The 21,774-nt window shown below is 43.4% G+C and overlaps 1 protein-coding gene across 3 annotated transcripts in view; it reads left to right on the plus strand.

The window, feature by feature from the left end:
* Positions 1-21,774, plus strand: part of SLO2 (slowpoke 2) — a 514,913-nt gene that overhangs the window by 472,940 nt on the left and 20,199 nt on the right. For 2 of the 3 annotated variants that reach the window (XM_070539983.1, XM_070539965.1), the window contains exons 18-23: positions 10,692-10,864; positions 14,037-14,108; positions 14,639-14,773; positions 16,869-16,998; positions 18,952-19,053; positions 20,843-20,926. In XM_070539983.1, the coding sequence (XP_070396084.1) occupies positions 10,692-10,864; positions 14,037-14,108; positions 14,639-14,773; positions 16,869-16,998; positions 18,952-19,053; positions 20,843-20,926 (696 nt within the window). The remainder of the gene's footprint in view (positions 1-10,691; positions 10,865-14,036; positions 14,109-14,638; positions 14,774-16,868; positions 16,999-18,951; positions 19,054-20,842; positions 20,927-21,774) is intronic. The other variant, XM_070539974.1, reaches the window with a different exon arrangement.

Genomic DNA, 21,774 nt, shown 5'->3' on the forward strand with positions numbered 1-21,774 from the left:
GCTGCAAGGTGGTGATAGGTGGCACGTGCAAAATGTCTGATGTGCGTTCTCAGGGCTTCCACCGTAATGTGAGTTCGCATTGGATGGTCCCGAGCAATCGCAAGAGTTGCCTCTGTTGAGGTGTATCTGGGCAAACCAAGGCAGACTCTGAGTTCTTGAGCTTGTGCTGCCTGCAGAACAAGAATATTTGTCTTGCAGGTGTTGGTCAGTACAGGTAGACTATATCTTAGAAAACCGAGAAAGAGAGCTCTGTAGAGTTTAAGCATTGCGTCTACTGACATCCCCCACGTCTTTCCTGCCAAGTATTGAAACAACTGGGAAGTTGCTGTCAGGCGCCGTTTCATGTAGGCCACGTGCGGGCTCCAACAGAGGTCTCGGTCAATAATTACGCCAAGGAATCTGTGGGTTCGGACATAGGAAATGGTCCGCCCATTGATTGAAATGATATAAGGCGTCATCGGTTTGCGAGTAAATGCTGCTAGTGCGCATTTTTCTGGTGATATGCTGAGACCCTGTTTACACAAGTAGTTCGCTGTCAAAGTGGCCGCTCTTTGAAGTCGCGCACGTATCTGAGGACGTGTGACTGCCGAAGTCCAGACACAGATGTCGTCAGCGTATATTGAAATTTTGATGGTAGTTGGCAAGTACTAAGCAAGTCCAACAAGAGCGAGGTTGAATAGCGTCGGGCTGAGAGCACCGCCTTGAGGAACGCCCGTGCTGGTATAGCGTCGCGTAGTTGGGCCATCGTCAGTTAACACAAAGAATGATCTTGCAGATAGGTAGCTTGCAATCCACAAAAAAACTCGACCACCTAGGCCAACCGTCGCAAGGGCGTCGAGAATGGCCTCATGTAGTACGTTATCGTATGCCCCTTTCACATCTAGGAATAAAGCTGCAGATAAACGCTTACGGGACTTTTCGTGCTGGACATAGGAAACGAGATCAACTACATCGTCGATAGAAGAGCGGTCACGTCGGAAACCAGCCATGGAAATCGGATAAATCTTGTAGTATTCAAGGTACCATTCCAGGCGGCCAAGGATCATCCGTTCCATTATCTTTCCTACACAGCTGGCCAGCGCTATTGGGCGGTAAGAGGTGAGTTCTAATGGGGATTTGCCCTGCTTTAAGAGTGGCACCAGGCGGCTTACTTTCCATTCGTCAGGAACATTTCCCTCCTGCCATGAGGAGTTGTAAAGGCTCAACAACTCTATCCGTGCGGACTCTCCGAGATAGCACAAGGCCCGGTATGATATACCATCCGGACCCGGAGATGATGAGCGCCTGCAGAGAGCTAGAGCCGCTTCGAGCTCCTCCATTGTAAAAGGAAGGTCCATGCGGCCATCACGGGAATTGGGGACGTCAGCTCGGGCTGGAGGATCTGGACGAGTCGCTTGGTCTGCGATCCGCGCACAAAAGTCTTCTGCGACATCGATGTCTTGCCGCCCTTGGAAAAGCGCTAGCGCCTTGAATGGGAAACGCCGTTCCGGAAGGCAACGCAGACCTTGCACCGTTTTCCAAATGTGAGACAGTGGCTTGCGGGGGTCGAGTTTCTGGCAAAACGTTGCCCAACGTTCCGACGCTAATCTATTCATACGACGCTGAATCTTCTTTTGCATCCTCCTGGCTGCCCTAAGGTCATGAATTGATTTTGTACGCCGATATCGACGTTCCGCCCGGCGACGAAGCGCTCGAAGGCGCTCTAATTCTATGTCGAAGTCATTCCGCATGGAAGAGGTCGTCATCATGCGAGTGGCGTTTTGCATCGTCATTTTAATTGTTTGCTCTAACCCTGATGGTAGGCCCTCGCGGCAGGCATCTTCCATCTCAGATTTGAAGTTGGCCCATTGAATCGTCCGAATGGTATTCCGTAAGCCTGATCTAGACGACAAGCCTTTGATGTTCAGATAGGTGGGAATGTGGTCACTCCCATGTGTCTCAATGTCTGGAAACCACTTCACACATCTGGCGAGAGAGTTGGAGACGAAAGCAAGGTCGAGGCAGCTGCCGTATGTCACGCCTCGAAGAAAGGTGGGGCTACCATCGTTCAGGAGAGTAAGGCCATAATTTTGGGCGATGCTTGCTAATCTTCGTCCCCTTGCATTTGTCCTTGTACTTCCCCATGCTGGATGGTGTGCATTGAAATCTCCCATGATGACCCATGGGGCGGGACAAACACTCAAGATATCCGCAAATCTTTTGGTATCGAAATTGCAGGAAGGCGATATATACACGCCTATGAGAGTAAACAAGAGTTTGTTCTTTTTAACTGTGATGCATATATATTGATTGTCGTCGTGGGGCGCAATTGGTTGCAAAACATAGGTGAGTTCACGACGAACAAAAATGACGATTTTGCTGCATGCACCATTTGTTGATGACATGATAAATTCGTATCCTGACAGTCTTATTGATTTCGACAAGTTGGGCTCACAAATGACGATGAGGGGAAACAGATTAGTGTACACAAACTGCCGAAAATCTGAAATTCGTGATTTTAGCCCGCTGGCGTTCCACTGGATGACGGACGCAGCCTTGACTTCTTTCCGGAAGGATGGGGTATGGGTAGCCATCTTTCTAGTTGAGGGATGCAAGCACTGGGCTTAAGGCGTCCAGCACTTTAAGTGCGTTTTGAGCACAGGGTGTCCCGATGTCCACTAAAATTGCTCGAATGGCCTCCATGAGAGAACGTAGCACCGAGATGACTTGGCGGTCTGTTTTAGGTGAATCGTCCATGGCCGGAGAAGGATCAGGTGGGACCCCGATCTTCTGAGGTTCCTTCGCAAGGGAGCGGCTTGGTAGCGTAGGCCATTCCTCTAAAGATAGAGTCTTTTCTGCTTCCTTCGTGGAAGTGGTGGGCCTTTTCGCGGCGTGGCTAACTGGCACCGCAGTGGAGTGGGTACTGTCACTTCGCTCATGCGCCTTCTTCGAAGACGTACGATGGCGCCTACGTCGTCGCCGACGCCGGACTACTTCGGCTGCCTCCCTGTGGGCAGAATTGTCTCTGGCCATTTGCTTAAGAACCGCGCGCTCCCTCTTGATGCGGGGACAGTCCTTCGAGGAGGCCGCGTGAGGGCCGCTACAGTTGACGCACTTCAGGACCGTGGCACCGCAGGTCTGTTCTGCATGAGGTTCAGCGCAACGGAGACACAGTAGCGAGTTGGGACACACGCCTTTGACGTGTCCTAGCCTGAAACACTGATGGCATTGAAGCGGCTTCTGGATGAATGGTCGAACCGGATGACGGAAATGCCCGACTTTAACGTGGGATGGGATACAATCCCCCTTGAATATTACTTTTACGCAGCGCGTATTCCCAAGACGGCGCACTTGCGTAATGATCGTGCCTTCGTATGCCGGCTTGATGAGGCTAGGTAAGTCATCATTGGGAATGGCAATGTCAATGTCGTAAATCACACCGGCTATGGATGTGTCGTCGATCGGGATAAAGGGGCGCATTTTGATTCCGTCTAGCTCTGTGATTTCTTGGAGTTTTCCAAGCGCACTCGCGTGGTACACATCTATGGCGAGTATATTCTTGCGTGGATTTATTCTTATGTTTTTAATTTGATCCGGCACCACACATTCCAGAAAAATGGATAGGGCTTGCTTGTTCAGCAATCGTAGGTTGCTTGACGGTTCTGTCGGCATAAAGATGATGACGTGTGGCCAGCGCGCAGGCCTTGTCTTCACAGTCGTTGTGCTCGCAGGAGTTGACGGCGCTGTGTTGGTGATTTTTCTCCTCGCCCTCTTACTCCGGACGGGTATGAAGCCGTCGTCGGATGAGTCGTCTTCCGACATAGAGTACAGCTCGGTGTCTTCGGTGTCACTGGGGGAGCCAACTCGCTTCCTTGCGGTTGACGGCCGTGATGACTTCTGGCCAGGCGGGTCTCTGGCATGCTCCGCGTCCATGGCCGCAAGACGGGGAGGCGAGGCACCTCGAATAGCGAAGATTTCACCAAAAATTCGCAGAGCACAGAAACAAGTGTTCTGCCAAGAAGACACTTCGTCGTCTTCCCAGCTTCTTCAAAGTTCTTCAAAGCTTCTATGCATTCGCCGTCCACTGCTGTATGAGAGATATAGAGAGACAGAGGAAAGGGGAAAGGCAGGGAGGTTAACCAGAGGGAAAAATCCGGTTTGCTACCCTACGCTGGAGAAAGAGGGCAGGGGGAGGTAAAGTGATAACAAAGAAGAGCTAAAGAAAGAAAGGAGCACACACATCCAGTCACAGTCGATCACTGCTGCCACATACTGTCACCGCAGAGCACAGTAGTACTTGCAGCTTACTTGCAACTTACTGTGACCAGAAGTTTTTTGCCTACAAAAATACTTTTTTCTTTCCCTCATTGAAGCTAGATAAAAGGTTTCCCATTGAAGAGTGACTCTCAGCGACGTCGAAACTCTTTCCTTCTCAACTAATAATCAGAGTGAAAAGAGGGAAGAAAAGTGAGAGTTGAAGTCACATGTTTCAATAAAACATTAACCCTCAATACCACGTCTATAGCTCACAGGGTGGCTGTGTCATTTGGTGCGATACATTCTTTTCATTCTTTATTCTTTATTTCCTATTCTCCTGAATGGATGAGGTTGAGGTAAAAGCTCCATGCAAGTAGCTGCAGGAGCCCTCGACTCCCGCACCAGCAGCAATAGTGAGAGTCATACTCCCGCGGTTACATAATTCTGGAGCACTTTCACAGGGTAACAGACCAATATGGATTACAATATGCGGAAAACAGAATTGTATATAATAATAATAATAATAATAATAATAATAATAAACGTTTTATTTGTCGTAAGAGCACCAGATACAAAACGGGTCAGCCCAAGCCAATGAGCCTTGTCGGGTTGTACCCGGCAGTCAGTTTCAGGGATGCAATAAACTACAGGAGTGAGGAAAAAAAAAGGCATAAAGCACACACACAGAAAAAGAGAACAGAAGGCAGTAAATTGGGGTTCAATGCTACATGAAGAAATACTGAAAGCAAACAGACATCAAACAGTGTCAGATGAACTTTCCCTTAAGTACAATTTCAGAGCACGCTTTGATGAAGTGGAAAAAATTTCAAACTTTCCTTGGGCAAGGAATTAAATGTATCAGGAACATAATAATTTCGCACAAAACGTCCAAATCGCATATAACAGTGGGGTGTGCAAAACATGGGATGACGCCTGAGTGGTCTTGTGGGCACAAAAGGAAACATAATATCACTATTCCAGAGATGATGGCAAATAACAGTTTGAAAAAATAATGCATCAAAGGAAGGCAACTGTAAAGCAGAAAGTAAGCTAATACCACCTGGAATGTTAACATTATAGGCCACATTTCGTAGCAGTCATTTTAATATACAGTTTATTTTTGAACGCCATGTGAAAGAACAATGATGAAATACGGTTATAGCGTATCTCAGGATACTGTAACCAAGGGCATGAATGATTATCTTGCGCACTGAAAAAAGGAGGATGAAGCGGCTATTGTAAATAGTACATGATAACGCCCTGAGTTTATTACAGAGAATAGATAGGTGACTATTCCATGTCATATCAGATTCGAAGATAATTCCCATGTACTTTACATTCGGCGATGGTAGAAGAGGAGAGCATTGACAATTGGTACATCGTGAGCCATGAAGGAAGATTGAGGTTGTGGGACCAATTCGTCTATTTGGATTCTGGAAATAAAGCAGATTTGTTTTTTTGTTTGTTAATGGTGATAGAGTTTATGGAAAACCAGTCCATGGCAAACACAATGTCACTTTGTAGCATTGCAACTGATGAAGTGAAAGCAGAGTGTGGCAAGAAGAACAGTGTCATCGGCGTATTGAAACATTTGACATTGGGATGTATCTTTAGACAGGTCATTTACATAAACGTTAAATAGTAGTGGAGATAACATGGATCCTTGCGAGACACCAGATTTTAAGAAAACCTTCGAACTAACGTGATCCCCTATCTTGAATACCTGTGAACGATTAAAAAGATAGTAAATAATTTGTTAAAAGGCACCCGAAATCCCAAGAGATGTAGTTTGCACAAAAGTAATGTGTACACTACGGAGTCAAAAGCTTTGCTTCCATCCAGGAAAAGAGCCGTTACTACCTCGTTGTTATCGAAAGCAGAGAAGATTAAATCAGCTAATTGTTCCAAGAGTACTACAGTCCCCTTCCCAGGAACGAAGCCAAATTGAGAAGTTGACAGTAAATTGTGTTTTTGCTGAAAGCCAGTCATCACTCTGGATAAGTGTTCCTCCAGAATTTGAATAGTTGGGGTAAAATTGAAATCGGCCTGTAGTTCTCAACTTGTTTAAAAGAGCCGTTTTTGTGTAATGGTTTAACAACTGCAATTTTCAGCTCATCTGGAAGAAAACCGAGTTCAATATAACCGTTCAGCATAAATAAAAGTATATTTTCTAGGACGGGAAGGTCACGTTGCAGCTCGTACATAGATATGCTATCTAAACCAGGTGCCTTTTTTTCTTTAAAACTGGATAATATGCTGCGCAGATCGCAAGCAGTGATGAAAGGAAGAAATCAGAGGACTCTCAACTGATAATATTATCGTAATCATTAGTGTGAGCTGGCTGAGTAATCGACGATGCTTTAGCGAAGTGAACATCGAAATCAGTAACGGCTGATTCCAAATTATCGAAAGTTTGCCGTAAACGTCGACTGATTGGCCCGGATGGGGACCGAATATTTGATTATACGTCGACCACATTTTTCGAGAGTTCTGCCTATTTTCGTAAAATGATTTACTGTAATGTGAGCACTTCTCAGATCGAAGTAACGCAGTTACCCTATTTCTATTAACTTTTTATAAATTGCTCAGAGCGTTGTTGTTAGGCGAGTTCTTACATTTTTCCCAAAGTTTATCTTTCTCTTTTATCGCCTTAAAGATCTCCGGTGTAAGCCAAAGCAAGTTAGTACTGCGTCTTTTTTTTAATTGTTATGGTATTTCGTGCCCTGTATTTAAATGTATCAAGAACAGTAACAAATTTGGTGTAAAGATTTTGTACGGTTTCCCGTTCCATAAGTGTATTCCAGTCAAAGTCATTAACCAAACTATCGAATTTTGGCTATGTCGAGGATTGATGCCTGGAAGTGTTCCGATGATACCTTTTTATGCAAGGGCAAATAAATATGGCAGCCCAGAAAAGAGTGGTCAGCCAGTTTCTGCTTGATTACAGCCGAATCAACATGATAAAAGGGAGTTCTAACGTTGATGTGACCCGCCGTGGTCGCTCAGTGGCTATGGTGTTGGGCTGCTGAGCAAGAGGTCGCGGGATCGAATCCCGGCCACGGCGGCTGCATTTCGATGAGGGCGAAATGCGAAAACATCCGTGTACTTAGGTTTAGGTGCACGTTAAAGAACCCCAGGTAGTCTAAATGTCCGGAGTCCTCCACTACGGCGTGCCTGATAATCTGAAAGTGGTTTTGGCACGTAATACCCCATAATTAAAAAAAGACGTGGATGTGATCGATGCATGATGTCACAATTAAGTTTAGTTCCAAGGCATTCTTCTCTTGTGCAGGAACAGATAGACCGAAGAACCCCCGATTTAGCTAATACATTTAAATAATTGCAAACAACCGGCGCGACAGAGATAAAGTGTTTATGCTAACATCGCCTGCCAAACCAAAGAGTAAGGTTGAAGGCAAAGACAGTAAAAACGAATCCAGTTCATTTAGAAAAACGTTTGCATGTCCGGAGGGTGACCTATAAATTCCAAGTAGGGTTATATCTGTATCTCGCAAGGAAATATGCAATGCCAGGCATTCAGCTGAGGTGAACCTTGATAGCACAGATGACGTCACATATCGTTCATGTACGAAAGCCATGACACCATCACCCCTTCTGAGGCGACGCGTTTGCAGAACTAGAGTAATTGGGTAGTTTGAAAGAAGAAATGAGCTCTTCACGAAGGTTAATTTTGGTTAGTACAAACAAATCAACGATAGCATCGATATTTTGTGTGATTCCAAGGGATTCATTGCAGCGCCTACGGATACTGCGGATGTTAACGTGTAAAACTCTGAAGGACCGTCTCCCTTGACTTGATAAACTGATGAAGCCGCTCAAGCTCTCAATAATATGAAATGTATTGTTCATTTTGTGGAATTAGTTAAGGTCAATGGAATTGTTCATTTTTAAAAAAAGCTTATCAAGGTCAGAATGCTCCGATATGCTGACAAGAGACGATCCCTCAGATTTCTTGGCGAAAATTTTGCCGTGCTTAGCCCAGACGAACTTGTACAGTTTTTCTTTTCCTCTTTGGCGAGCTTCCCAGAACAGTGCTCTGTTATGTGTGGTCAAGTTGTCTGCAAAATAAAGTTGAGGGATCACGTCCTGTTCCGCAAGTGCCCTTAAATTGCCACTACAGCTCCACCACGATTTATTCAGCGCAACAGAAGTGAATCTAACGAGCAGAACTGGCGGGCGATCTCGGTTGGCAGGAAGGCGATGGATAGCCTCGATGTCAGATTCTGTGTATTTTCCCTCCAACTTTTGTGCCAATTCAGAGATGATAGGTAGAAGCTTTTCACCTTTCTTTTGCGGCAGACCATAAATTTCTAAGTTCGGATTTCTGCTGTATTGTTCGACGTCATTTAATTCTTTGCGAAGGCTCACCAGTTCTTATGATTGATCTGATGCAGTGGATTTTAAGGCATGAACTTCTTTTTGCAATTGTTCCACTGCGGTTTGTCGCGCAGCAGCAGTAGCAATGACCTAATCATCTTTTTTTTAAGTTAATTGATCCTTGAACGGAATCAACCGAGTGTTGAAGAACTACTACAATCGAGTTGAGTTGCAAAAGCTCATCAATTTTGAGCACAAAGAAGCTGATAGCGTCCTTCAATGGCAGAAGAATTTCAATTTTAGCGGCCAGCTCTGAGAGCGAATGGCAGTTTTGCGCCGCATCACCCTCAGCTGGCGTGCGACTTTGGGAGCGACAGTCCCGGCAAAGCCACGCTTGGCAGCTCCCTTGCATGACATGGCATTTTCAGCTACACCAGCACAGCTCTTGCCAAAATGAAATCCAGCATCACATTCTGTGCATATCAAAAATTTCCCTTCAGTAGGCAACGCTTTCATACATTTGGCGCAATAGGACTCAGACGTCATGATTCACGCACAGGACATACGCAATGCAGCGAAAGTGCAGTGAGTGGCAAGCAAAAACAATGGTTAACAATGAAAATTGCAATTTGGCGCTTCACCTGCAGCAAAAGTGATGGTTAAATCGGGCCAAATTTCCTCCACCGACTGCAAACTTCGAGATGATATGTAGCTTCAAAATCAAACAATTCAGAAATAGGTCAAATAATCTGGTCAGATTAATGCAGCATTAAAATGTGTTAGCGAGTGGTTGAACATACTGACTATAGGTGGCGGTTCGTGAGCAACTTGAATTCTGTCGGAGTTAGGTTGCGAATTTCTATGCTTCTGTCGCAGAAACTATTCAGAAGTTTTGTTAGGTGACACTGAAGCATCTGATCGCCATAATTAGTACGGGACAGGGGAACTTTACGTATTTCTGTGTGACGAGTGTCGTGTGGGTTGATACTGTTCTAAAGTTGCTATTTCAGCGAATGTCTTGCAACGTCTGCGATGACTGAAATAAAAGTGCTTTAATAGCCTTTGGGTATATATTTGTCTAACTGTAGTAAGATTATACTTACTGTATAACGTAAGCTTTCAAAAATATGCAAGATTTTTTTTTTTGCAGTGGTAACAGTTTGGTAATGTTCAATTCAGTTCTCGAACCCGATATCAAATGGTAGTACTGAATATTGGAGGCGAATAATGCACTGTATATTAAGAGTTTACTGACGCAGGAAAAGTATATCTATTTCGACTTAACAGGCCTACAGTACGGCTAACTTTCTGAACGATGAACTTAACTTGGCCATCCCATAATAGATATGGCAAAAAAAATAAATGCCAACAATCTTAACAGTATCAACTATTTCAATCTGTGCTGAATTGAATGTTACGTTCAGGTCTGATGGAATACGTGTACCTTTAGTGTGGAAAATAAGGGAGTTTGTTTTGGTGACGTTAATATTGCGGAAGTTCTGCATGGAACATGTGCTCAGCTTTCGAAGAAATACATTTGCTTGGCGAATTAACATGCTGGGAAAGGAGGAGGATATAAATATGCTAATGTCGTCCGCCTACATTATGAGCATTGCCTCTTCATGGATATGTGCAACATTATTCACGTAGAGGTTGAAGAGCAACGGGCTGAGTATTCTCCCTTGAGGGACACCTGAAGGTATTTCCTTTAAATGTGACTTTATTTATTGACACAAACTATTGTCTGTTTGTGAAGTAGGACTTGAAAATTTATAGTGTGAGGCCTCTTATACCATACCTTTCAAGGTTTTGAAATAATATTTGGGGATTAATAAAGTCGGAAGCCTGGGTAAAGTTTACAAATATGTCAATTGTCAGAAGTTTGAGTTCAAAGTTGCGGAGGATTAATTATATTTGGTCAAAAAGTGAAAACTCCGGTGACAGAGTTTTTTTTTTTTTAATCCTACTGAGCCCTTGAGAGGAGTCGGTATTTCGAGACAAATGAGGACAACTGCTTTGCAAGAAGTTTTTCTAGACATTTGGAAAATATTGGGAGACATCAGCAAGTGCTTGCATTCTAGTTATCATGTACTCAATTTCTACCTACTGCCGCGCAGCAATGCGACCACTGCGAGTTCCACAACGCGAAGCAGTACAACTGGCCCAACCGATGCGTTATCCTGGCGGCCGACTTCGCCAGCAAAGGCATCTACAACTTTATCGTGCCCCTTCGGGCACACTTCCACAGCCCCAACAGCCTCAGACCCATCGTGCTACTCCTTGAGAAGAAGTAAGGAGATGGTTTTCGTTCATATCTCTTTTCTTTGTCGCTTTAGAAGCGAAAATTTGTCAGTGTCTGCTCCATATCTCCCCATCAGTTAGCAAAGAGCCGTCAGATGGCATTGTACACGCACCAGAAGTGGTGCAGAAACCACTGAACATATTCTGTTGGGATGTCAAAGTATCCATCCAGCGATAAATGTGCAAGCAGCTTACACTTTACCGAGGCACTATAGGTTTTAAGGACAGTAGGGGAAACATAAATGAAACTGGAACTGTGGAGACAAGTAAAAGTACCGCTGGAACCTCACTGGTGCAAAGGAATTTACAATACGCAATAAAGTGAGCCTTCTAACAGTGAATATTGTAGCTTCTAGTATAAAAATATTTAAAGATTTAAATGCGGCATAAAGTTTTAAAGAGCGTGAGCTTGGTGGCCTGTGAGACCACCCTGTTTCGAAGGGAATGCTCATTATCATCATCATATGTATAGCTGCCGCGCAATTCACGTTTGGTCTAACTTAAATAACTATGAGTGAAACAAACTCTCGTATACGCACCAATCGTAGCCTGCAGATGTGCACAATATTTTTTTATTTGTAAGCACAGGCATCCAGACGAAAAAATTGTGAAATATTTTTCCGTGCACAAGTCACTGACACATCAAAAGAATAAGAAAGGAAGATATGTTAACCAAAGTAACTGTTCATTTCTGACACATCAAGAATTATACTTTCAGTAAAGTACACATAGAGAAACTACTGCCAGCAGCGCTTGCTTTAGGTATACCGGGTGTTTCAGTGAACGTTTTCAAAACTTTTTAAAAATAGCCTGTAGCAGATAGCACACTTCTAGTCCATGCGCTGGTCTACTCGAAGTGGCGGACATCACTTCCATAAAAAATTGAAATGCATAATCAACTAATTAAGAAAATATGACTAATAAGATTTTAATTAGTTACCTTCTGGTACATATTGCAATTTACAAATTCTAGCCGGGGAGTTCGCAAGGCGGATCCACTTGAAACGAATTCTCAGGATGACACCAGTTCCGAGATAATAATTCCCGAACTTCACAGAGAAATGCATTGGCGTTCCAGTTACTTTTGTGTTTCAATGCATAAAACGACGATTTGTTAAGAAAGTAAGTAGAACCACAATGCATTTTTACCGGAAGTTTTCTATTTATATTATTTATTTTTGTACGCACAGATCGCCCATACGGGCATTGGAGGCGCACAAAGGAATAAGCGAAAGCACTGGTACACAAGTAAGGTCGACAGCACCCAGCATCACTGCAGCTAAAAGCATGAACAAATACCTAAATGATGTATGAAAAAAAGTTTAACATGTAGATAACAGGTAACTCACAGACATCACTCAAATTAATATAGTAGACAATGGTAATATGATGAGATGGTACAGTGCACATTTACGCGTCACTTTGTCCTCGTAAAAGCTATTTGAGCGCGGCCAAGAAGCTATTGTCATTTAATGTAACTATTGCGTTTGGTAGGCTGTTCCATTCGGATATCGTGCGTGGAAAAAAAAGCTGATTTAAATACAGATGTCCGACAGGAAATTTCGCGTATTTTGGGGCTATGGTCTTTTCTTCGGGAAATATACGTGGGAGGTTCTAGGTAAGCTCCGTGGTCAATGCCTGTTTTTTTTTTTTTTCATAATGTCGCTTAAGAGATTTATTCGGAAAGACACACGACGAAGTTGCAGGGAGTCTCAGCCTAGCTGCTTTTTGAACGCGCTGACACTGCTGTGATGGTCATATGACTTTAAAATAAAACGCGCCTCATGGTTTTGTATCGCTTCAAGTTTCTTTATTAGCATTTTAGTGGGTGGATCCCACACTGTTGATGCGTACTCTAATATTGAGCGTACGTTGGAGATATACAGAATTTCTTTCACGTCACTAGGCACATTGCGAAACTTTCTTTTAATAAAGTTTAAAACGTGACCAGCCTTCAACGCTATATATTCGATATGCTTGTTCCAGGTTAGATTATGGGACAAATACACACCTAAGTTTTTAACATCCTTATATGTGACTATTTGATGATTATGTAAAAAGAAGCTACTGAGTATTTTTGCCTTTCTTCTACTAAAAATATTGTGGCAGCATTTTTTAGGATTTAGAGTCATATTCCATTTGCTGCACCATGAAATAATCCGACTGAGGTCCATTTGCAAAACAGCTGTATCGTCCTCGTTTTCTATATTTCGATACAGTACGCAATCACCTGCATATAGACGAATTTTTGATGCATGCCTGAGCCAATATCATTCATAAAGATTAAAAACAAAAGTGGGCCGAGGACAGATCCCTGCGGCACGCCAAATGTTACTATTACGGAGTGTGATTGTGTGCCGTTGATTACGACTTTTTGAGTGCGGTCATGAAGGTAGTGTTTTATCCAATGTAAGATATTACTCGGTAAACCTAGGCAAGAAAGCTTAAACAACAGCAATGAATGTGATACCGTGTCAAACGCTCTTTGAAAGTCCAGCAATAGGCAATCAACCTGTTTACCATTGTCAAAAGATAAGAAAATATCATGTGAAAATTCAACAAGTTGGGTCACATATGACAAGCTAGCTCTGAAGACTTGCTGATAACATGCTGATAAAGTTTGACGGCGCATATCTCGTAAATGGCGTCATCTACACAATTATTTTCGAGTGAATATGCCTTGCAGTCTCACCCGCTAAAATGTGTAAACTGAATATGTGCCGTAAGGCAATTAGTTAAAACTTAATTCGGGAAATTTTCGTTCATTAGCCGATTATGCATTTCAACTTTTTGTGCAAGTAATGTTCGCCTCTTCGAGTAGACCAGCTCATGGACTAGAATTGTGCTATCTACCACAGGCAACCTTCAAAAATTTTTGAAAGTGTTCGCTGGAACACCACGTGTGTACGCTCTTGCCATCTCTTTCGCGATCAAGGATGGCATAGTGTGCAGGGATGTGTTTGGCTTGCAAGTCCGGTAGCCATTACCCTTGACGAAGTGGTTCATTGCTTTTCTCGTGAAAGTAAACAGTTTGTTTCGTTAGGTCATTATATTAATTTTTTTTATAAGCTACCATGAGGAGCAGGATTTTGCAAGTTTACTCGTCGCGACCATGTAGTTTCCTGACGTTGATAACTGCTTCTGTTCTGTTTATTTTTCAGACCTCACGCGGCGTTCCTAGATGCGATTTCATGTTTCCCATTGGTGTACTGGATGCAGGGTTCTATAGACGAGTGAGTCATCTTTTCACTAATTTATCGGTGTCCGTGCCTGACCAAACGCATAGCCTTCAATAAAGCTGTCTAGAACACTGGGTATATGTGTGCTCTAGAATATGCTCGCATCCTCTGGCTCAATATATCTCACTCATGAGCATGGGGGGCTAAATGGCCAGGTCACCACTACTTGTGCTTCTTATGCATCAAGGATGGCCACTTTAGTAGGCAACTGACAGTCCACTAGCGTATGTGCAGCAGACTGTCAGTGTATCAGTGTCAGTGCATCAGTGTCAATGTGTAGAATCATTGGTCAACAAGGAGCTGCGTAAAACATTACACACGAGCCGCGGCTCATAATGTCCTGCCTATCTGTCAGCGCGAAGTCCTGAACAGGCTGTGTTTAACAAATGTTTTCTGCCAGATAGCAAAGCCGTAGCTCTGATAGCAAAACTTCGGTGAGCTAGTCAGCTGCAATGGGGTCAGTGCACGGCCACATTACTCGCCTAACGCGACATTCACGGCTACTGGTACCACCTACATTGCAGCCTGGACGACCTGCTTCGGGCAGGCATCAACCTAGCTGACAGCGTGGTAGTAGTGAACAAGGAGTCGTCCAATTCAGCTGAAGAAGACTACCTGGCTGACTGCAACACCATCGTGGCAGTGCAAACGATGTTCAAGTAAGGCTGTACAGGTTATCTCGCGCGACACGTGATGCTGAAATAATGTGGTCGCTGTGGCTTCTATTACAGCGCGGCGGCATGAGCAAACGTAGTTATCTTCCCCATATGGAGAAAGAAAGACGCGCCTGTGTGGTTGCCATGGCAAAAAAAGAAAAGAGGGGGGACAAATGACGCCATTCAGTTCTGTTATGCCTGTGCCTTCAGCACGATATGACGTTGGGTTAGTTGATCCATACGTCTAATATGATCTGCGCGAACAGCGGCACGCATAACAGGAATAGAAGACGGAACTTGCTTTGCGCTAACCATTTGGGGGGTCTGTCCTGTGTGGTCTTCCTCTTATTCTTGTCGTTTTTTTTTTCATTACCCATTTTAAATACTTGTGCACCATGCGCAAAGCAAATCGCCCCGCATCCGACTAGCGTAAATTTGGTGAAAGCTTTATCCAGTATTACATAAAACTTGTTGGAAGAGCCGGTTTCGTCAGTCTAGCTGAGATTAGCTGCACGGAAACCGCGCTGCTGTAGTCGCCAACGACAACTTTCTCCTGACGTCTTAGGGGTCAGCCTTGTCCGCCGAGTATTTCTTTCTTTCTTTCTTTCTTTCTTTCTTTCGTTGCTACATTCTCGACATGTTGTAAAATTCATACCGCTTTCACCTACTGTTTCTTCGAGCTGTACAACTGAGCATGTGGGCCTGTTTTCATAAAGCATTTCATACTATGAAGTTGTTAGGACATGAGCCTGTCAACCATGATAGCGAACATGTTACTGGTAAAGCTGACCAGGGCACTAACAAAATGTTGTTACAAAAGAAATACTTCATGAATTCGGTTCATGCCTTTCTTCCTGAACCGAGCCCGGTACACTTATTAGAATTCCATAGGGGGCCAAATACGGAACCATTCACTGCCGCTCGGAGCGCGTGATCATACGAACACGCGCTCCGAGTGGTAGTCAATGGTTCCGTACTTGACCCCCGATACAATTTTCACAAGTCATTGCAGCTGTACTGTCACACCCACTATTGTCTACGTTGCTGCACCATCACGCTACAGAATAGAGTACAGTAATGAGGCTCGAATTAAGATAAAGAAAAGGAGACGAATTACCATGTTTTTAGCGTACCCATTAAGCTATCCATGTTTATAGGCTGACAGTGTGAAAACTACATGCTCAACTTAAATTACTTCATTTATTTACTTCTTCATTTACTTAAGTTACGTCTTGTTCGTTTGGAATAACTCTAAACAATAGTAGTAAGTACAAGTGATTTGCCCTTTGTTATCTTTGGTGTCATTGTTTGTTGGCTTCTTATGATCTAAACAATTGGTTATTTCTATTCCTTCCCACTCAGGACTGCCGATATATGCATCGAGTAGATTCTGAACAGGGTATAACTTGCGAGAACGTCTCCTGCTCTCAAGCCAATTTGTCACTCTTACTCCCGAACTAACATTGTTGCCAGTGTCATCAACGGTATTTATTTATTTATTTATTTATGTCAGAGCCCTAATCCAACCACGACAGTTTCATGCTCGCCCGACGGTAAGGCACAAGCAGTTACGTCACTCGCGGGCGTCTGCTAAGGACGTGACAGTTTCGGTCTTTAGGGTGCAATTGACAGGAATTCATTACGCTTTAGAAATTCAGAGTTAGCTTTTTACATGTCCGGAGCTAATTATCAACTCGTAGAATGACTGGCCTCAAGTTTTACATTAGGATCAATCGTCTGACTCTTTCAGTTTAAATGCCAGTGGTGTAATATTCCTAATTACCCATCTAAATACAAAATTAGGGTTTTTTAATATGTATGCCTCAGTGGTAAAAAACCATCCAGCGGAAATCGCGTCGTTATCGTATCTTCCCTATTTTATGGTTTTTTGTTTTAATTTCGAACAAAAATTTTTTTTTCGAACAGGCTGTATTCGTAAACAATATACATATGTAAAATTCGCATATATAGCGTTTGGTATTGTTCAAACCAGTCCAGCATTACAAAGAAACTCTCAAAGCGAGTCCTACTCTTCTTCTAATGTGTTATTTTTCTCTCCCTCTCGACTTTCTTTCTCCTCTCGCATACTTTGTGTCAGATTCTTCCCGAGCGTGCGCATCATCACCGAGCTGAGTCAGAGCAGCAACATGCGCTTCATGCAGTTTCGGGCGTTCGACACGTACGCGCTTCACCTTTCCAAGATGGAGAAGGTGAGCCTGCTCAACCAGGTAATGTGGCAGGCTCCTATGCTTATGTCCATGGCGCCTTCCATTCGGACACGGGACGCCTGCCGCTTGTCTTTCCCAACGCTCGCTTTGTTCCGGCTTGGCGCTTAACGCTAACTTAACGCTATAACTGACCAACGCAAGCCCTTTTCTCTCTACTAACAACAGACACCTGAATAGAAAAGAGTGCGTTCAGCGAAGGTCGCGTCCCGTACATTAGAAAATTTTGAAAGAAAAAGAAAATACCTATCAGCAATGTACATGGCCAATCAATGTACTTTGCGCACCATAAATGAATGAATTCCGTTGAAAAAAAAGAAATCATATGTTCTACAGCGTTATTATTGATTAATCTCAAATGTTCGTATGCATCCTATACAAAACGCGTATGATCGAAAGCGATTGTTGGATATGAGGTTTATGAGGCATACGAGTCATCACTATAGGGCGTGAATGAACGGATCGAGTTTGGGTATAAAAATATTCGTGATTAACCAAAGTATAGTATGGTTGTTTATCCCTGATTGGTCGGTCGTGACCCGGTTGGTTACGCATGTTCAGACATCCGCGCTAATTCGCCCCTGATTACTCGACGCCGGCTACCACAATTCTGCACAGAGTGCAACTTCTTTTCCTTTAGAATACGTTTAGCATACTGCAGTTCTGTAAAAAATAAAACAGACGGTTTGTGTTACCAGCAGCAGGGAGAAATGCCAAACACTCAGAGTAACGAACATATTCAGTACTTTCGAAACCACCCACGTGGGCTGCAGGGCTGGAAACAAACTGTGCTCAATTTTTGTGTTTCTGTTCAGGTGTCACAAAGCACGAATGAGTTCAGACCTAATCTGGTTAATCTCGCAAGCGCCGCCTAACGCGTCCCCTTCGATGCCAATGGAAGGTGCCAAGTGCTGCTGCATGCTTCGCACTTTAGTTGCACAAGCATGCGCGCCGCATTTGTGTAATATTCCAGTGCACGTGTGTAACCATGCTCTTCAGGAGCGGCTGACGGTGCAACAATTTTATTCAGTTTGCAGAGAATTTTAGCTTAAGTAGCACATCTGGCTGGCAGCTAACGCAGTGACTACACCATGGCTAAACGGTTATGGTCTCGTTAGCGTCCCTCCTGCTTGCAGTGTATCGTTTTCAATTATAACTTTTTTTTTCTAGGCGCCAGCGCTCGCTGAGCATTCTTACTTTTTTTTTTTTCAACGAGGGAGACTGGAGATGACACCGTGCTCTTTATCATTTGTTTAACTGCTTCTTGGATGCTACTGATGCCATGGGAGCCTGCTCCATCTCTTTCTTCTACTTTACATCTTATTCTCAGGCCTTCTCGGCCAAAGCGAATTACTTTTCTACGTCGGATTGCTGCTACTACCACTTTCGGCTCATTTTTTTAGCATTTCGGCTTAAGTCGGCGCGAACCAACGGCGTCAGTCACCGTGACAAAAAACTGCCAGCCATGCAAGTATAAGACGTTTTTTTCCTTGGTCCCTTATAGACAATGCTGTACTTCGCAGTATTTATATCTAGACGTTTCATAGTGTAATTAGCTAGCGCTGATTAAGCTCTGTTTCTTCTTCTGCCTTAAAGTTTACATATTTTCGACTTTTTGTAGAGACCACCAGATTTATCGAATCAATTTCACTCTTCCGTCGGCGCACGTATGCAAGAAAACAAAGTAGAAGAGCACCGCAACTTTATTTGTTTCTCCTGCGCAATGCAGTATCACTCGTTAATAGAGTATTGTGTGGCAAACGATAAGGTTACGTTATGTTAGTTGTGCATTCTGATAAATGTCTACAACAATTCCTACCCCTATATACACTTGTTAGTTTTCGTGCCGCACGCTTTTTTGCACGTAATACCTATACTCAGTGGTGTTAACAAACCCTTGCAAACATGTTATCTTTCGCTCGTCTCTCTTTTTTTTTCCCTCTTCTTACCACGCAGCGAGAAAGGGACCGTGGCTCACACATTTCTTACATGTTTCGGCTTCCCTTTGCCGCCGGCAATGTGTTCAGCGCGAGCATGCTGGACACTCTCTTGTATCAGGTAAGTGAGTGCGGACGGCAGGACTTCTTAAGTAGTTATCGTTAAATGGGGCCGCACAGGAAAGACCGGAAGCAGTATACCTCGGGCGACTTCATTTGAATTGTATGGAAAAATATAAATTTGTTTGAAACAACGAATAAGTTCAAAGCAAAACAGAATGACAGTTTGGCACGTTGAAACAGTAACACATTATATAGGCAAACAATGTGTAAAATCGCTCCTAGTATTTCGAGCACATGTCCGCGCTAATACAAAAAAAAAAGAGTATTTCCCTGCGTCGAAAGCTGTTCGCTCAATTTCAATGTGAGTGTGCCTTTCATGCATGTAAGCGTTGGTTTCAATAAAATCAGTCGACCTACAGCGCCAAATTTTTTTTATTAAATTCTGGAACTTTACGCGCCTAACATACGATGTCATTATGAGATGCGCCGTACTGGGGGATTCAGAATAATTTTGACCACCTGGAGTTATTTAACAGGCACCTAAATCTAAGTAAACAAGCTTTTTTTGTACTCCACCCGCATTGAAATGCGGCCGCCACTGCCGGGATTCCACGAGCCCGCGACCTCAGTAGCGCAACACCACATATCCACTAAGCTACCGCGGCAGGTCCTCCAGCGTCATATCTGGGCAGCTCGTGTTTGTCTTAGTCTTCCTTAGCGCTGTAACCACGTTTGATAATGCAGAACTATACGTGCCTTTAGGCTCACGGTAATCAAATTATTGAGTTTTATTCGTGTGCATCACATTAGTGCGGCATAAATTTAATTTTTGCGCAATTTTAGGGAACGATTAGAATGGAGTCTAATAATTTTTTTTTCGTTAACACGTTACACTGCAACACGGGACGTTCTTTATGTTAAATCATGAAATCCTGTAATAACTGGCGTCGCAAGAGTCCGCTGTAGCAGCATCTTCAACAATAAACCCACAGCTGACAAGGTAAATCAGATTTTTTTTTAGAAAATACGAAGAATAAGACAATTTACACAACTGTATAGATACACATGGCACAACGTAACGTGAACAAAAAGGCATGACTGGTCAGGCTCTACGAAGGCAAACGAAGCACGCTGTTTGGATGCAACTTCTGAATAAAAAACATATTGCAAAATTAGGGAAAGCAAAGCTAGTTTACAAAGAGTTTGTGCAAGGGCTTTGGGTCTGCGTGATGAAATTTTATGACGTAGAGAGAATCACTGCCCGAGTGTGATTCGTACATTTTTGTACACAACCTTCACAACCTCGGATAACTTTTAAAGGTCGGTATCTTTGCTTCTTCTTTAAAACTTTGCTCAGACCTCCGTGGCTGCCTAGTGTCTTTGGCGTTGCGCTGCTAACCACGAGGTCGCGGGGTCAAATCCCGGCTGCGGCGGCCGCATTTCGATGGGAGCGAATTGCAAGAACGCCCTTGTACCGTGCATTGGGTGCACGTTAGAAAAGCCCATGTAGTTCAAATTAATCCGGATTCCCCTACTACGGCGTGCCCCATAATCATATCGTGATTTTTGCACGTAAGACTAGAGAATTCTTTAAACTTTGCTCAGACTTGGAGTTTCCGAACTTCATTGGGAACGCTATTAAATCTAAGCGCGCTCGAAAACTCGTTCCCTTTTATTTACTGTCCAGATTTTCTGTCTCGAGAATGTTGTTGCATTGAAGTGTGCAAAGTAAATCACACTATATATATACACATATGAGTACAGAATGCATTTACATGTGTGTACAGGCCACTTTTGTTTCTCAAATGTTTTTTTCTTCTTCTTCTTTAACCTTTTATGCTTTCTAGGCCTTTGTCAAAGACTATGTGATAACATTTGTGCGTTTGCTTCTGGGCGTTGACCAAGCACCGGGATCAGGATTTTTGTCTTCGGTAAGTTGCTTTATTACGGCACTCTGGTTAAGACTGTGAAGTGATTACATTTTTCCAACGCGAACTCAATAGCTCTATGCACTGATGTGACAGTGCCTTGCTTGCGCAAGATGCTAAGCAATAAAAAAAAAATTGACCTCTCTGTCGACATGCAGCTTCTTTCGCGCTGGATTGTCTATTAATAGCATTCTTAGCCCGCACGAAGAATATTCAGAAATTGTCCAACTTGTGTCGCACAGTGATTTTTGTTCAGCATGCAGCGTTGATCCAGTCGGTCTCGAGGTGCCGTACATGTTGAAATCAGTAAATTTTGTATGTGATACCTATATTTGAATGCCGCACGAGCACAGCATATTCCATTAAGCGTAAGTGACAAATGAATTCAGCTTGAATGCTATTTGCGAGCTGTCAGATGGATAAATACTGTGGCAAGGCAACTTTATGTCATTTGACGTTTAAGAATTTCCTGCTGCTCGGTGGGCCATTGCATGCAGATCCTCACTTCGAGTAGTTGTGTAGAGCAGAACAATTAGGTGACGCTACATGAGTCTGTTATGAGGCAGTTATTGTAACTGTGCGTTTTTGGTGAAAATCGAGCTAACATTAGGGCTGCTCAGATTGTCTGTTTGCATTCGAAAAGCTGTAGGCGATATCCTGCTTCGGCCGCTTCATATAAGCATTTTGACAGCAGTTCACAATGACGCTTTTCTACAAGAAAAAAAAATACAGGTGATAGGCCTATTAAGACTGTATTATTATTAGCATTATTATTTTTTTCACTCCCTTACTACCCACTCCTGCAATAGCCTCACCGAGGCTGCAGTATGTGTAAATAAATGAATAAATAA

Source organism: Dermacentor albipictus, chromosome 1 (genome assembly GCF_038994185.2).
Source record: "Dermacentor albipictus isolate Rhodes 1998 colony chromosome 1, USDA_Dalb.pri_finalv2, whole genome shotgun sequence".
NCBI classification, from domain to species: Eukaryota; Metazoa; Arthropoda; class Arachnida; order Ixodida; family Ixodidae; genus Dermacentor; species Dermacentor albipictus.